The 17426-nt window shown below is 40.5% G+C and overlaps 1 protein-coding gene across 5 annotated transcripts in view; it reads left to right on the top strand.

Moving 5' to 3' along the window:
- The window catches only part of TBC1D1 (TBC1 domain family member 1), a 241174-nt gene extending 234518 nt beyond the window's left edge, over window positions 1–6656 (top strand). For all 5 annotated transcript variants that reach the window (XM_077279915.1, XM_077279920.1, XM_077279916.1 and 2 more), the window contains 3 exons: window positions 1743–1912; window positions 3442–3615; window positions 4438–6656. In XM_077279915.1, the coding sequence (XP_077136030.1) occupies window positions 1743–1912; window positions 3442–3615; window positions 4438–4617 (524 nt within the window). In that variant the 3' untranslated portion in view covers window positions 4618–6656. The remainder of the gene's footprint in view (window positions 1–1742; window positions 1913–3441; window positions 3616–4437) is intronic.
- Window positions 6657–17426: the final 10770 nt, after the last annotated feature.

Below are 17426 nucleotides of genomic sequence, written 5' to 3'. Positions count from 1 at the left end.
GTCACTAAGGGGTTAAGCCTGTTAGACAAATAAATTCCTAAGGGGCCCCTTATGTTAAAACACACATACGGGCTCAAGCACCATTTTGGAAAGCAGGGTAGATGAATATAAATCCTTTTCTCACAGGTCTCTCATTCGTGCAATCAGTGGGAGTCCCAGCTGTCAGATGACTGAACACTACAAAACAATGTATGCATAAAATTTATAAAAGCCTAAAACAATCCAGGCCCTCAAAAATGTATAGTATATTACAGGACCAAATACAAAATTGATATCAAGCCCTTTATAACACAAGACATAATGAACATACAGATGAGAAAAGCCTCAAAGGGAATGCCCACAACCATAACCCAGAAGCTAAGCACATGTAAGATAGGTTCACATGTGCTTATAAAAAATTGTTCAGATTATTCTTTTTCTAACTTGACACCGGTGTGCAGTTCATATGCAATCTGTTTTTTTACAATAGCAATTTATAATTTGTTTCCTATGTTACAGAATTGCAATTTATTAGTGATGAGCAAGTGTGCTCGTTGCTCAGGTTTTCCCGAGCACGCTCGGGTGACCTCCGAGTATTTGACTGCTCCGAGATTTAGTTTTCATCACAGCAGCTGAATGATTTACAGCTAGTAGCCAGCGTGAGTACATGTGGGGGTTGCCTGGTTGCTAGGGAATCCCCACATGTAATCAAGCAGGCTAGTAGCTGTAAATCATTCTGCTGCCGCAATGAAAATTAAATCTCTGAGCAGTCATAAATACTCGGAGTTCAAAACCCGAGCAACAAATACACTCGTTCATCACTACAATTTATCCTTTAAAAATCGAATGCTGTACTGTGGCTCCGATTGGCATACGATTTTTCTATTTATTTATTTTACAAACAGATTCAGTCAGTGTAAAAAAAAAAAAAAAAAAAAAAGGCTCATCTGCACTGCCCCATTGAATGACATTGGTCAGAGTGCCATCCGTAACAAAAAAGGACCGCACGCGCACCGAAAATATGGTTGTTTGAACGAGCCCCAATACTGTTAATTTACGGAGCTTGTATTGGTTCTGAATAGGGTGGGTGACCTTCTGAGTGTTCATCCTCTGTTGGGTTCTCCACTTATTGTAGGTTTATTTATTATAGGTGTAATTGATTGAATAAAGGCCATTACATTTATTTGGTTTTGCTATTGTGATTTGCATTTTTAAGAGTTGTAGTTTATTGGTATTGATGGTAATCTTTGATCATATATGGAATATTTTTCAATATTTCAGTTAAGTTCTAGAAAAATGTTATTACATAACATTTAGCATTAATATTCATTAAATGTGAAGAACGTAATATGTTGTAATCAGGAAATAAACTGGTTACTACTTCTTGTAATTGTGTTATCCTGAGCTAAAATGAGTATTCCATAGCTGAAAACGTTATGGATTCCAAAATAAGTTATTATTCTGTAATTTGAATTTTGAATGTTATTGTCCTCTACATCAGGCACCATACAGTAATTGTATGCAGGAAAATACAGTTCTATTGTTCTTGGAGCTTAGCTGGTTTAATATGTGGAGAGATGAGGCTCGTGCTAAACCGGCCAATGGCTGACAGTCCGTGAAGTTTACAATAACTGGGCTCTGAGTGATTGTTCTTCAACCTCAAACCAAAGCTGGATTGTGAATACTTCTTGTTCTTTGTCTGTCTTGGCTGTTACTTACTGTATCATCAGTTTTATAAGAATTATGTCTGACTTTTCTTTTAGATATGATTTATCTTCAGGGATCAGAAGTTATCTTTAAAGTGGCATTGAGTTTGTTGGGCAGTCACAAGCCCTTAATTTTGCAACAAGAAAATCTTGAGTCTATTGTGGACTTTATAAAGAACACGCTGCCAAATCTGGGTTTGGTGCAAATGGAGAAGACTATAAACCAGGTAATGCGGGAGATATGCGCTTCTATTCCAGGATTCCAGATTTGTCCCCATTGTATGCCATCTTTGGAAGCCTAATGGAACTCCAAATTCTGAATTGCTGCTGCTCACCCCAGTTTTGCCATCATGTACCTCAAATATAAAACTAATGAAAGATATGACAAAATTGGTTATTTAGCAGAGATATGGACCTTTACATTTAGTGCGCACAATATGGTACTTTTCATGGTCTGTACCAAAGGAGCGTTACCCACTGGATAATTGTACATTGCAGAGAATAAAAGCAAAAAAAATATATACTCCAATAAAGCAACAATAATAAAATAAGGAAAAACACTGACCGCTTACGTTGACAGATCCTCTTTCTAGTGTGTATGTGTGTCGATATATGTCCGGTGACCTATAGGAAATCCCAAGAAGAAAATGTCTTTTTAAAGGGAACCGGTCAGCTGCCCTTGTTCCCGTAAACTACCACAATGTCTCCACTGCTCCCTATTCCTACATTCTAACTAGTTCTTTTCTTTTTATACCTTAGCGATTTCTCTATAATTGTGAAATAATTGTAAAGGTTTTAATATGCTCTCGCATTTTGAAAATCTGTTTATTTCCCCCAGACTAGTCCCGTCTTGTAAGCATGAGCATTATTTGCACAGTACGATGTTACCGCCCGTCTTTGCAAATGTCTCGCATGTGCATGATGGTTTGCCACCCCTGGGAATGTGCCGAAGCCAGGTGTATGCCCCCCAGCAATATCTGTGCGCCGCGCATGCCTATCGTAGGAAAACCCATATCACGCATGCGCAGGATTTGCATAAAGTCGACAATGATGTCACTCTAGGGGGGATGTTTACAAGATGGGATAGAGGAATAGTCCTGGGGAATTGACTCCCTGACGTACTAATCATCCCAGATTTACATAGTGTGAGCACAGATTAAAGCTTGAGTTTAGAATTGTAGAGCAATCGCTAAGGCACAAGGAGTTTTAGATTGTAAAGATGGGCTGCAGTACAGATATGGTGACCGTTTAAGAGCTAGGGCCGCTGACAGGTTCCCTTCAAGGACTGATTATTTTTGTTTGACTTCATGTGCATGACAGTCATAGTGGAGAGATTTATTTTCTTCGTATTGCTTCTTAATCAGTATAACTTAATTAGCGTCAGAGTCCATCAAGAAGAAAAATCTGATAAGTCGTCTTATAAAATACGAGACGCTGTGAGATGCAGCAGGTTGTCTGCGAGCTAAAATCTTCATTTATAGGAAGACTTTTGTTTTCCATGTTGAATTCAATCTCCTTGCACATTTCCCCCCAAAAAGTGGTAAAACCATTATAAACCACTAAAAACTGTGGTTGTCTTGGCGTCCACCCAAAAAGTTGACAGGTAAGCCATGCCTCTAGATTTCCTGCCTTCACTGGTAGTTGTTACAGGCCTCTACCTGTAATAACATTATGAACTGTTGGACGTGATTTTCTGTTTTCTGTCGCTTGTGTGCCGATATCTGGGATAGTTGTACATACATCCTTTTCTCTGTAGGTTTTTGAAATGGACATTTCGAAGCAATTGCAGGATTACGAGGTGGAATATCGTGTACTGCAGGATGAACTGATCGATTCTTCTCCTCTCAGTGACAACCAGAGAATAAACAAGTTAGAGAAGACAAATAATTCCTTACGCAAACAGAACTTTGACCTGTTGGAGGAGTTACAGGTATGTTCACTCCAATAGTTACCTAGTCTGTTACAAGGCTCCTGTTTCTGCTGAATCAGTGTTTGCCTTCTTTCTTTGCACTTCCGTATGTATTCATGTAACGTGTTATGTCTAATCTTATTGTTGTGATGTCTACATAGTTAATGTGAAGAAATATGGTCATCATCTACTCATTTCTAACCATTCCTAAAAATATTGGCTTGTTGAGGAGTCGAAATCCATGTTTGTCCAATGTATGCCCAGAGGCGGGGGAGTCCTAACTTCTTCTCTTCTACATTAGAATTCATTTTGTAAGCTTTTTTTCTCCTTGCACCTAAAACTGCTCCCTTGTAGACTGTCATGAGACTACAAACACTAAAGTCCTAAAACTCTCTTCCATCTATACCGACTTCTTCTTAATGGAATTGTACATCCCTTTTTATGTTTTCAAGTAACCTAGCGGTTTCTAAAAATAAAAAGTACTGCCTTACCTAAACTTGCCCATCACCTAGCATTCCTCTGCTTGTGGTGATTAGGTTCCCTGGAAATTGGAGGAAAGCCGATGTGCCAAAAATAGCAGGCTCTTGATTAAAAAAAATAATAATTGTTCCATGTCCATTAAAAAAAAAAAAAAAACATCACAATGCGACACAACAGACAACATTTCGACCAGAATTGGCTTTTTTTCAAGCCTAGAGAAAATTGATAGAGCAGAAAAAGAAGCAGATTTATCGAAGAGCTTTACAAAGGTTTTTGTTCGTTTGTTTGTTTTTTTTCATTTTCTCATATACTATTGAATTATGAGATACGAATTAAAATGTTTTTATTATTTTTCCATTTTAGGTATCGAAGGGCAGAATCCAATTTCTAGAGTCAACGATTGATAACTTACAGACTAATGAAGTAAACTTAAAGCAATCTGTCCGCACTTTAGAACTGGAGCGATCGGCCTTGTTAAACACAATTGAGGAACTAAAGAAACAGATTCAGGAGTCTCCAACATATTCTTCAGATCAACCCTGATCCTTAAGAACATTTCAGAAACCGCACAGAACTGTGATTTTCACTATCCAGGTTTTGTTCCTCCTCATACATTGCTCATGTCTGCTGTTGAAAAAAGAAACAATCTCCAGATCAGAGGGATCTCTCGTCTCAGGAAAAAAAAATCTCCTGACATATTTTTTTTCCTTTTTTTTGTTTAAACTATCATTTTGAGGTTTCATTTATTAGTAGAATTTTCCTGCTCATTCTTGGTTTCTGTTCAGGAGAAACCAGACTATTTTATTTCGACCTCACAATCCATTACCAGAACTCCAAAGATTTTTTTTTATTTGTGCTACAAATTTTCCATAATTCTACATGCTAGTCAGTCAGCTTCTCTAGTTCTACTGATCCCTTGATCAGTCCTGTGAGGGGCATCGGATAAGACCTGTAGGTTTTACAGCCATCATGTTCTTAATCATTACCAATAATGATCAAATGCCTACAGTTTCTCTAAATAACAACTCCCTAGATTAGGGTCTTCCATGGTGGAGCCACTGCTGTAGAGCCACAGGTTAGAAGCCAATACTGTAGGTCAATATTGCATCCCAGAAGAGCCATGCTTCAGTTTCTTCATTTCTTTTGTCCATGGCTCATCTCTAGATCCCATTAACAATGGATTTTTTGTTTTCTACAAATATGAAGTTTATAGACTGATTTGCTTTTTCTTGAGTTGTTTGTAAAAGTAATGCAAGGGGACACGTTTAGTGGGCTAAGCTGGTGTACGAGCAGATGATGCTTTCCCACTCTACTTCACCTACTTGACCAAAAAGGTAAACTGAAACCAGATGAGCCGGGGCACTGATGTATGTCAAGTTCTTACAAAAATGCTGCTTCGGGGGTCAAAATTACATCTTCTACGGTATCCTCTATATATTTCCTACTGTCCAAATGAGAGCAAGACCCTGAATGTAATTTTTCGTTTTTTTTTCATGGGATGGTAACCTGTTTCCGTGTTTTAAAAGGATGAGCACCAAACTGCATAATCTAAAGACCTAGGAAAACCAATAGGTGGATCTAGAGTATATAGGCAATACAATGTATTAGTTTTGGTTTCCATGTATTTTATGTAAAGTTTTCCTGCTTTAAATATGCAATATTTCAGTGCTTGTATGAAATGGCATTGCAGAGTCCAAAAATTAACATTTTAGCTATTTTTTTTTTTTTTAATTTACCTAAATATTTATAACTGTATAATTTTTTTTTACATCTTATTTTAAAGCTTTCTCATGGACTATTGTATTTTTAACCCACCTGCCTATTCAATTGGTTGATTTGCTTTTGCTCAAAACAATTTTTGGCTAAAGCAACATCTCCAAAGAGTTGTACATTTTTCGGTCATGCTTTAATAGCTGTAAATAATTCACATTCACTCTAGTAATGTCAAATTTAAATGACACAATGTATAAATTTATATATATAAAAAAACACTTTTATTTCTATTTTTTTTTGCCACAATCTACAGAAGTAAAATGGCGGCATCCTGCATTTCCCTATGTGTCTAATGCCTTTAAGGCTGGGTCAAAACAGGTGTATTCCACGGTCTTGAGTAGCCTTTTGTGATCTATGAGCCTGTTCGTTTGGGTCAAGAAAGCCATGAACGGGTTTGGCATTCCGACACACATGGAATACAGATTAGGGCAGAATACTCTTAAGAATTTTTGCCTCCTGAACTTGGCATAGATGTAACTGTTTTTAAGCAAATATTATGACAGATTTTACTACTGGTTACGTTTTTTTTTTTTTTTCTCCGTTACATTTTTACACTGGTGTTCATTTTAATTGTGCTTCTTATTTTTTTGCTGTAGAAAAGATACGTAGAACAGTTTCACTCGGTCAGTGGCTCTAGGCTTGAAAATGGTCAATGCAATATATATTAAAAATACATGTGTGTACTGTTCTTGCACCTGAACAGGTATTATTCTTATGTCTACTTACATACGTACATTTGTTAAAAGAAAACAAAATTGTAAACTAACTGTTATTTACGTTTTATATAAATTTCTCACTTTTGTTGCTAACATTTTAGAATTTTGTGTTTAAGCTTTACTTATAGCCTATCTTAAATGTGATTTAAGCTGCAATATTTGCATGGAAGAAAAGATCTAATTCCACCCGTCTTTCCTTAAAATTACATTCACAGTGGTGAGTGAAGCTGAGAGTTACATTGCTCTCTACAGCATGTAATTTAAGTATTGAACACATCACCACCGAATATATTTCTAAAGATGATATTGACATGAAATACTCACCAGATGTCGGTAACAATACATCCAATCGACACAGGCAAAGAAATCAAAACACAGATGTCCATAAATTGTATAATAATGAGAAATAACACACGACAGAAGTATTGAACACCTGAAGAGAGGTTCAAAAAGCCCCTAGTGAGATATCTCAAGACCTTCACAACTTTATTGTTGCAAAACTGATCTCATTGGTTACAGAAGAATTCCTAAACTACTGAAGGCTACAGTTGGCACTTTTGGGCCATAGTCCGGAAGTGGAAAGAACATCATTTCACCTTAAACTGGCAAGGACCCGATGCTTCATGCATTATTTGAGGAAGAGGTGTGAAAAGAATTATCAGAATAGTTGTCCAAGACCAAGGACCACCTGTTCAAAGCTACAGAAAGACATGGAATCATCGGGTACAGTTGTTTCAAAGAAAACTATTCGCCTCTATGGTCTGTATGCACTCTCACCACGCAAGACTCCATTGCTGAACAAAAAGCACGTTGAAGTGCGTTTTAAAATTTGTTCAACATTTAGGCATACCTGTGAATTACTGGGAAAATATAGTCTGGTTAGATGAGACCAAAAGTGAACTCTTTAGATGCCATAATACACACCATGTTTGGAGGCCAAAGGCACTATATATCACCCCCAAAACAGCATACCCACAGTGAAGTTTGGAGGTGGCAACATCATCGTTTGGGGCTGTTCTTTAGCATGCGGCACTGGGAAACTTCATTTAATTGAAGAATGACAATTCTTGAGAAAAAAAAAAATCTGCCATCTACCAGAATGATGATCAAATGAGGTTGGACAATTTAGAAAGATAATGATCACAAACACACATCCAAGGAAAACTTTCAATTGTTCAGAAAAAAAAATGAGGCTGCTAGAATGGCCCAGCCAATCACCGGACCTGAATCCAATAGAAAATGTATGGCAGGCACTAAAGTTCACAGTTTATAGAAGTAGCCCCTGGATTTGAAGAGTGGGTCAAAATCACACCTGAGAAATGCATTCTACTGGTTTCTCCATACAGGAGGTGTCTTAAAGCTTTCATCACCAACAAAAGCTTTTGTACAAAGCAGAGCTGTGGTGTCGGTAAGCCAAACCTCCGGCTCAAACTCTTCAATTTCTCTGACTCCCAAATCCACTCCCTCATACATGGCTCATGTTCAAGTGATACATTTACTGTAGTAAAATGGTAACATCAGGTTTAATCACCATTATGATACAATAACCAAGCTATTTAGATAGAACAAAATAATATATATTAGAACACAAAGTATAATAAATTGTAAATATGCAATACACTATGCAGTAAGTTGGGATAAAAAAAACTATTTTCAACAAAAACGTACTGAATAACATTTGTGAAGTCTATGAATCTGTTGTAAGAAATAGTATCGCCTCCATTATTGATGATTTCAAATCTGACCTAATTATTTTAAGGTTAGAGAACAACCTCAGTGACTCAACCTTTCCAAAAAGTCAAGTTCATCAAATCAATGTTCTACTCAAGCAAACCTACAAGTATTGTTATTGTGTAATAGAAACACAAAGGGCAAGAAATGTCTTTGAAAAACTGGAGCAAGTTCAGAGGAGAGTTACTAGAATGGTAAGCAGACTGCAAAGTATGTCCTACGAGGAACGGTCAAAGGATGTGGCAATGTTTAGCTTGCAAAAAAGAAGGCTAAGAGGAGACTTAATAGCTGTCTACAATAAGTAAGTTCACCTATATTTAATTGAATTGGAAACAGGGCAGGTCAAATAGAAAACGCAAATATTTTGAAGTAAACTTTCAATATCAAATAGCATAAAATCAGCTTGCCTTTGGCCCCAATGAATTCTGAAGTGGCTTGCTTTCACTACCTCAGAACATAAGATTCAATGCCGCACAACAGATAAAGAAATTATAAAATAAGTCAACGCTATCCTTACAGCCAACACATGGTGTACTACACTGATCATTTACTCCATGGTCGTGGTAATGTAACGACATGGACTGTGCAAACATAAAATTCCAGAGTGATACCTACTGGTGACCAGCGGCACTGACAAATTTTGCCTCCACACATAACGGGCACAAAGTCTTCATCCGAGAGGTCTTTCCTCTTGGTGTAGACTTGGTCTAGTCAGAAGCAAGACCTTCTGATAAAACTACTACTGACCACAGCATCTGAAGTCAGGGAGCATTCCAGTAATTAGATACATTTTAATATAATAGGTTTGTAGTTTATTAGTGGTAGAAAACACGACATTACTCATCTGAATCTTAAGGTCTCCCATACATATTAGAAGAACCCAACACTATCAACAGGTTAGTCTTGAATCTGGTATATACAGAGCCTCCAAGCTGTGTGTGTGGGGGGATTATAATATTTGGGTCTTTTTATAAGAAACATTTGTATGATTTGCATGCATGAGGCTCAGGATTTCATGCATTTCTATTGAGGAAATGACTGCAATGCAAAGAAATTGTCATGATTTGTTGCTTTGTAATTCCATGGATTGCACAAATTGGGAGTTCTTAACGCTGGATATTATATTTCCATATTAATCTTACCCCATTGTACAACCTGAGTCTATGTTAAAGGGATCCTCCCTTTGGACCACCCAAGAAACCCCTGGCAATTTGAATGCTGGGTTCATAGAGTACATCAGCTTCAAGTGACAAGCATTCAGTTCGGCGATAAATTGTCTTGTGTATCGAAAGGGAGTGGACAAGTTCCTATACCTGAAGAACTCTTGTTATAAGCTTTAAAACACCACTCCAGTGTTATTTGGTTTTCATTTTCTATTTCAGTGCTGGAGTGGTGGGACCCTGACCTAGTATGCTACTTATCAGATGTCATCTATAGCGGTTCCCAGCACCACACCATTCCCGGTTAGCCATCTAGTGACCGCAACTTCTGACTGACTGGAGGTCAGCGGCAATGTTCACAAGCTCTCAATGCCAGTCTAGGACAGCTTCATTCTGGCTCTCATAGGCATTCATTAGGTTGTGACGTGTAAATCACTAGTGGTCCCACTCATCTTGTTGCCTTCAACACATTCAGGTTATGAACACATCTCATATTTTTGTGATGGTACAAGAACTTTGATGAAAGTTTGACTGTAACAGCGATGTTCTCATCGGGAAGTATGAATTTTTATTCTTGCCTAGACCACTCATTTATGTTGTCAACTTTTACTGAAAAGCTGCTAATTGGCAAGATATAGACAATTTAAACATTTTTTTGATGACCATAATCTAGTTCTAGGTTGTTGGTGGCTTAGTTTATATCAAATAACAATGCCTATGATAAAATTCCTTAAAGTTGAAACAGAACCAACTGATTGTGGGGGAAGAAGAAAGGGAATTGGGGCCACAGAGTTTCGCTATGTAAACCAAAAGCAGCATGATGTAGGGTCTGAGTGCTTGATTGAAGCGATGCATCACCGAATAGGTTGGGTTGCTGTATCAATAAAATCCATGTTTTATCAGCAGGTTATCACCACAGGACTAGGCATCACGTGCCTCCTAGTCAACTGCTGTGCATTCCTGCCCCCACCATTGATCATCAGTTTTCTGTACATGTACAATCAGTGGTGTGGGTGGTGTTATCTAAGGCTCAGCCCTCAGAGCTTTGCTACATCTGTAGCAGAGAAAATGACAGATTGCTGACCAGCAAGTGACATCGCTGGAATCAGGAGCTCTACTACATCATGTGCATTTAAACAGCCTTTGTGTTCAGCTGGGTATTATTTACATGGTCACCCTTGGCCGTGCATCCACTATTGGGTCTCAGTCCCTCAGCCTTTATCTACATGCAGGTCACGTGACAAACAGTGAGGTTTTTAATGTTATAGTTAGGACAATCCCAATTACGGTTGCCGTGACAAGGCGGGATGGCTTTCACTTTTTTTAAATAAAAAAACATGTCAACTGAATTCCGTATATTATTTTCATGCACTATGCTATATCTCTTTACTACAGGGTATGTGATCATTGTGTTTCTGTCTTTAAATTTTCTTTAAATGCAACTTCAGTATTCTCAACCTTCATTGAATGCACTTTGTTTTTGGCTTATTAAACTTTGTACTGTCTTATTTATCCATAATGGGTTTCTTTTTATTCCTGGACATTTTTTTTACCAGAGGGTATAAGTTTTCTACAGAATTCTAGGGATCCAAGAAGTATCGTTTCTCCTTGCGGAGAGTGACATGATAAGCATGTTGAGGTAAGGAAACTTAAAGCTGCATTGCTCCTCTGGGAAATATGCAAATTGTTTCTTCAGAGAGGAAGAGGACTAGAACTCTAGTGCCACCTATTGGAAGTAGCAATCCTAACAGTCAATGTCGACCCTTTAACGAGCCTTGTCACATGACTTAGGATAAAAGCCAAACCAGAATCTCAATTTGCAGACTGTTTCAGGGTACTGCTCCTCATCAGTGCAAAGTGGAGATCTGGTTTGGCTGATTGAGAGGCGTCTGACCGAGATCCAAGAAGTATCGATTCTCCTTGCGGAGAGTGACATGACGAGGGGCAGTACCCCGAAACAGTGTCTGCAAATTGAGATTCTGGTTTGGCTATTATCCTAAGTCATGTGACAAGGCTCGTTAAAGAGTCGACATTGACTGTTAGGATTGCTACTTCTAATAGGTGGCACTAGAGTTCTAGTCCTCATCCTCTCTGAAGAGACAATTTGCTACAGAATTCTAGTAGTTTATTAAACATGCCCCATTTATGGCCGGTATCCCCAGTTACCATGGGATGGTCCCAGTCTACCTGATTACTTTCTTCCCTTAATTTGTTGAAATGAGCTTTCCTAAATTTCCAGGTTTTTGCATTTCCTCTTTTGAATGTTTGATTGAAAATTACTTTAAAAGTTACCATCTTATGGTCACTGTTTCCGAAATGCTCCCTGACCTGTAGATCTGAAATTGTGTCTGGTCTATTTAACAAAATCAGATCCAGCAGATCACCGCCCCAGGTTGGTTCATCTACCAGCTGACAGAGGTAATTGTCCTGTATCTTAGATAAGAACTTGCATCTTTTAGCACAACCATAAGATTCTATGTCCCATTGAATGTTTGGATAGTTAAAATCCCCCATAATAAGGACCCTATAATTATTTGCTGCCTTTATAATTAGCTGTTTCTTGTTCACCTATATTGGGAGGCTTGTAACAAACTCCAATTAACAGCTTTCCATTATCGCCATCCTCACGTACATTTATGCACACTAACGATATTATTATAGCGCCATTTATTCCATGGCGCTTTATGTGAGGAGGGGTATACATAATAAAAACAAGTACAATAATCTTGAGCAATACAAGTCACGACTGGTACAGGAGGAGAGAGGACCCTGCCCGAGAGGGTTCACAATCTACAAGGGATGGGTGAGGATACAGTAGGTGAGGGCAGAGCTGGTTGTGCAGCAGTTTGGTCAATCGGTGGTTACTGCAGGTTGTAGGCTTAAATTATCACAGCTCCCCACAATGTCGTCATTGAGCGCTGGTCTTAACATGGAGCAGGCAAAGCGTTGCAGCAGGGAAAAAGATTCCAGTTCCATAGCAAACAGATTGACCGTATTTCAGCAAATTTTTTCACTTGCTCTCAAACAATTAGAAGAGTTCAACTGACTGCGTGAGGCAATTCCTTTATACCCAGACATTGTTAGAGATGTTGCCCATGTGGTTTACAAACCCAAGTTAGTGTAGAGCGGATCTTAGTCCATTCAGATCATCATTTTCTATAATCGTTATAAAGCTTTATGCTTGATTTCATGAATGTGTCAGCAAATCTTTGGATTGAAGTCCTGTTTTTAGAGGCTAGGTTGGTGTAGAAAAATATAGCAAAATCTGCATTAACAATTTGAAACCACATGATGGCGCTGTAATACTTTTAATATACACTACATGAGCAAATCTATTGAGCCTCACCTCACACCTAGGGGAGTTTTTAGAACATCCCATTCTACATCCATAGGCATTATATGGAGTTGGTTCCTTTTCAGCTATAACGGCTCCCACTCTTCAGAGAAGGCTTCCGACAAGATTTTGGAATGTGCAAGTGAGAATTTTTTCCCATTCATCCAGAAGAGTGTTTGTGAGTTTTGTGTCAATCCATTATGAATTATCCATTCAAATACACAAGACTTCTACACTATTTTCATCATGATCATTGGCAAGAACTGTATGACTGTCTTCTTGAAGAAAATCAGGAGGGGGCAGTATACCACTGTTGTGAGATCTAAAACAAAACTTTCTTGAAATTCAGAATGTATCTGATTGTTCTTTTTGTTACATTATCTTTGGGTACTGTAAGGACAATACAGATTGTCCAATTATTTATCCATCTCCGAGTACCAGGAGGAGCCGGTGTGTTAGAAAATGCATTTTTAATACAGCAAAAAATGTCTTTCATGACGAGCTCCTAATTATTTATTGTTACAGGTCTTGAGATTTGTCTAATGAAGGGACGTAGATTGCTGTAAGTCATGGCCTTTCCAAGCAAACGGGGCATGGTCTAACATGAAACATCTTGCTTTATGAAAAAACGCCAACATTTTGGCGCCAGTTCTGGCACAACGTAAGACCCCCAATGAGTGCCATAAACGTAGACTAGATGATCTTAATATTAGACTATGTAAATGATGAATCTGGCAAAGTCTGTATTAATATGATGCAATTATATTGGTTACTGTTAGTGCTCATTCACACGACCAATTATATCGGACGAGTTCTAGCCATGGTTTTCACAGATTTCCCATGGGGCTGTGCACATGTCCAATTTTTTTTTTTCCCCCTCGGATCATACGGTCTCAAGAAAAGAATCAGTGACCTAATCGGAGTGTCGGATCAAAATCGGCAATGCAAATCTATGGGTCCATGGAAAACATCGGACCGCTCTCGGATAACATCCAAGTGCAGGCTGATTTTTCACGGACCAACATAATGGAGAAGGTGGAAAAACTTTCTTTTTTTCTTTCCACCTCTGAGACAGACCTGCTCTGAAGCGCAAACATGTTCCTCATCATAGAGACAGAGAGACGACTGTTTGTACTTCGGGGCGACCTGTGGACAGGACTTTCCTTGGTTTCTCTGGCTTAGAGCAGGAAGATGAGAATCTGCCTACAGAACCGCCCCGGAGCACGGGCATATCATTAACTGAATACTTCTAAGGCCGGGATCACACGCGAGAATTACGTCCGAGTCTCGCATGTTAATACCCAGCATTGCCGCTGTCACTCAGGAGGGAGCGTGTGGCCACATAGCAATACATGCAGCAGCACGCTCCGCTCCTGAGTGAGGGCGGCAATGCCGGGTATTAACATACGAGACTCTGCCGTATTTCTCGCATGTCTGATCCCGGCCTAACACTGATTACACAAGAACCACAAGACAGATTTCTTCACCCCAGGTATCATTTTAATAAGTGTAACAGTGGTAACATGATTGTGTGAAGTTTAATTAAAGTGAACCTGTCAGCAGGATTTTTCTAAGTGGTTCTCTCTCCATCCGGTCTCCAACAATTGAAGGTAGAGAAGCGGAAACTGCAGAGGACGACTGATCTGCACGGTTTCTGTAACTCCTATAGAAATGAGTAGGAGTTATGGTAACATATTAGCCCAATCTCTGTTATTTCTGTAGCTAGGTTTTGAGTGTGAGAATTCCCTTGCATCTCCTACTTTGGTTTAACCCCATCCTCCACTCCCCGGTGTATACCTCTGTTGTTTGTGTGTATATTTGTGTGATTGGTATTTTCCTTTATCCCTGTTTGTATTACCTGGTTAATCTAGTTGGTCTATGAAGATACACTATAACCCCCCCCCCCCCCCTCTTCCCTGGGTGGGAAAATGGTTCAGACAGAGCGGATTCAGGAGCTAAGGCAAGGTATGTGGCCCTGGCGTCTTCACCATCAGTAGTAATCCGGGGAACAGCGTGAGCTAGGGTACCCCTAGCATTGGGGACAGGGAAGGAACCCCGAGTCCTGGGACACCCAACAACAGAGTCGTGACTAGTATTTTCGTAAGTATTTGTAAACCAAAAACATAAGCCAGGAGTGGGTGAAAAATGCAGCAATGGTGCATATATTTCTATTATACTTTTAATCTGATTGTTCCAATCCTGATTTTGACTTACAAATACTGTCTTAAAATAATGACCAAAATGCTGATGTGTGAATATGAGCTGAAAGTCATCCTAACACACCTACTTTTGCTGGATCATCTGATGTATACTGATGTTTTCTGACACCTTCTTTTGAGGTAGAGAAGTGATTCAGAGTGCAATGTAAAATGCCATATGTCTCACGCGCATGCAAATATATACCGATATATTTTTTTTTCATCCGTGAAAAAAATAAGACTTTTTCCAGTTCACCACCTGACAGCACCATTGGAGGATGTCCTTCTTACCCTCAGTGGGACAGGAACAACAAGCGGTTAAAAGGACCCTCCCCACTCCACCCACCAGTGTTTTTCCTGTCCCACTGCGGATAGGAATGGCAAGCGTATCCTCCGACGGTGCTGTGCAGATGGGGGGATCGGGGGGCCCAGCCTTTCCCTTCCCTACCGCAAGAAATCTGCGGCTGATACCTGCGATGGGGGGTCCCTCAGCCTCCCCAGTGTAGCGCTGCTCCTGGGGTTGGGTCCGCTTTCTCCATATAGGGGGCTCTCGGTCCGGGCGCCTGTCTTCCGGGGAGTCGGGGCTGTGGCCGCTCAGCGCGTGACCAGCTCCAGCGTGCGGCCGCAGCTTTTCCAGAGACCGCTTCCAAGCGGCCACTTCCGGGTCCAGCGGCTGCGTCACTTCCGGCCGCGACGGCCGCGTCACATCCAGTCGCGGCCAGCGTGGGAGAATGGCGCCGGCAGCAGCGCCGGCCTTTGTGAGGGGTACAGCGTGGTCACCGCAGCGGCGGTAAGGAGTGCAGGATCAACCAGGTAAATCCTATATAAACTCACTAAGGGGGTCTGTATGCCGCCGGCCATCCTGACAAAGGAGCACTCGGCTATATGGCTAAGATTGTCCTCACTATGGAGGAGATTGCCAGACCTGAGGGGACTGACCAGCTTCAGGGGCACGTGAGTGGGCTATGTTAAGCCATACCACAAAGCTCACCCCTCCCCCTGCTTCCCTACCTATGTATTCCATATGTATATCTATCCTAGGCAGAGCCTCCCATTCCCACATCCGAAAGGAAAAAATCGGGGAAAAATAAATGCCCAATATGTGCTACTAAGTTTCCGGAAAATTGGCGGAAACCATTGTGCAAATCTTGCACATCCAAGATTGTGGGTGATGAACAGACTGCATTACTATGCAGTATGAGGACAATGATTCGGCAGGAGGTTCAGGCATCCATCTCAAGCTTGAATCTTCCCCAGGCAACTCAGTCAGGACCGCAAGCCTCACGGAAGAGACCGAGCCTCGATCCAGGACGAGATGTTTGGCGGATTACATGCCCAAGTCACAAAGGTTTTTCCCGTCCACAACCACATCCGTTCTATGATCCTGGAAGAATGGCAAGAAGCGGAGAAGAGGCTAGTGGTACCCAGGGATTTTAGACTCCGTTTGCCCTATAATCCAGAGGACATTGAAGCTTGGGATGAAGTCCCCAAGATTGATGTTCCACTAGCAAAAGTGGCAAAGAAGACCTCAATCCCATTTGAGGATTCCTCCGCATTGAAGGATCCGATGGATCACAGAGCAGATGGTCTGCTCAGGAAAACTTGGGAGTCCTCCGCAGCAATAATACGGGCCAATATAGCTGCAACATCAGTAGCCCGGTCAATGCATCTATGGATTGACGATTTGGAGGAACATCTCAAAGCTAAGACTTCCAGAGATGTTATTCTCAAATCCCTGCCGTTGCTTAAACTTGCGAGAAATAACCGTAGGCACTACTATTAAGGGTGGTGCGCAAGTAGGTGCCCAAACCATATAAACTTGTAGAATAACTTGGCACACACGTGAACTGATGCTAGTGTGGTTTAATAGAAGAGAGTACATACAAACGTTTCGGTCATAGACCTTCTTCAATGTACCTCTCTCAGAGATAATGTCTGGTTGGCGGATTTATGGGGAACTAGACCCCTTATGATATCTGTTAGTGGTATTAACAGGCTAAGCGTCACTCAGGCACTAAGGTGTTCCTGTCCGGACGCGGTGTCCACCGCTTGTCCTCGGTGGACACACCGAGGACAAGCGGTGGACACCGCGTCCGGTCAGGAACACCTTAGTGCCTGAGTGACGCATAGCCTGTTAATACCACTAACAGATATCATAAGGGGTCTAGTTCCCCATAAATCCGCCAACCAGACATCTCTGAGGGAGGTACATTGAAGAAGGTCTATGACCGAAACGTTTGTATGTACTCTCTTCTATTAAACCACACTAGCATCAGTTCACGTGTGTGCCAAGTTGCTTAAACTTGCAACAGGCTTTATGGCAGACGCTTCTGCTGAATCTGTACGCTTAGCTGCCAGAAGCGAATCTTTGTCCAACGTGGCCAGAAGAGCCATCTGGCTAAAGACCTGGTCGGGGGATATCCAGTCAAAAAATAAATTG

The sequence above is a fragment of the Ranitomeya variabilis genome, chromosome 1 (assembly GCF_051348905.1).
Source record: "Ranitomeya variabilis isolate aRanVar5 chromosome 1, aRanVar5.hap1, whole genome shotgun sequence".
NCBI lineage: Eukaryota > Metazoa > Chordata > Amphibia > Anura > Dendrobatidae > Ranitomeya > Ranitomeya variabilis.
The sequence above is the reverse complement of the archived record's forward strand: the minus strand, read 5'-3'. Positions and strand labels throughout refer to the sequence as shown.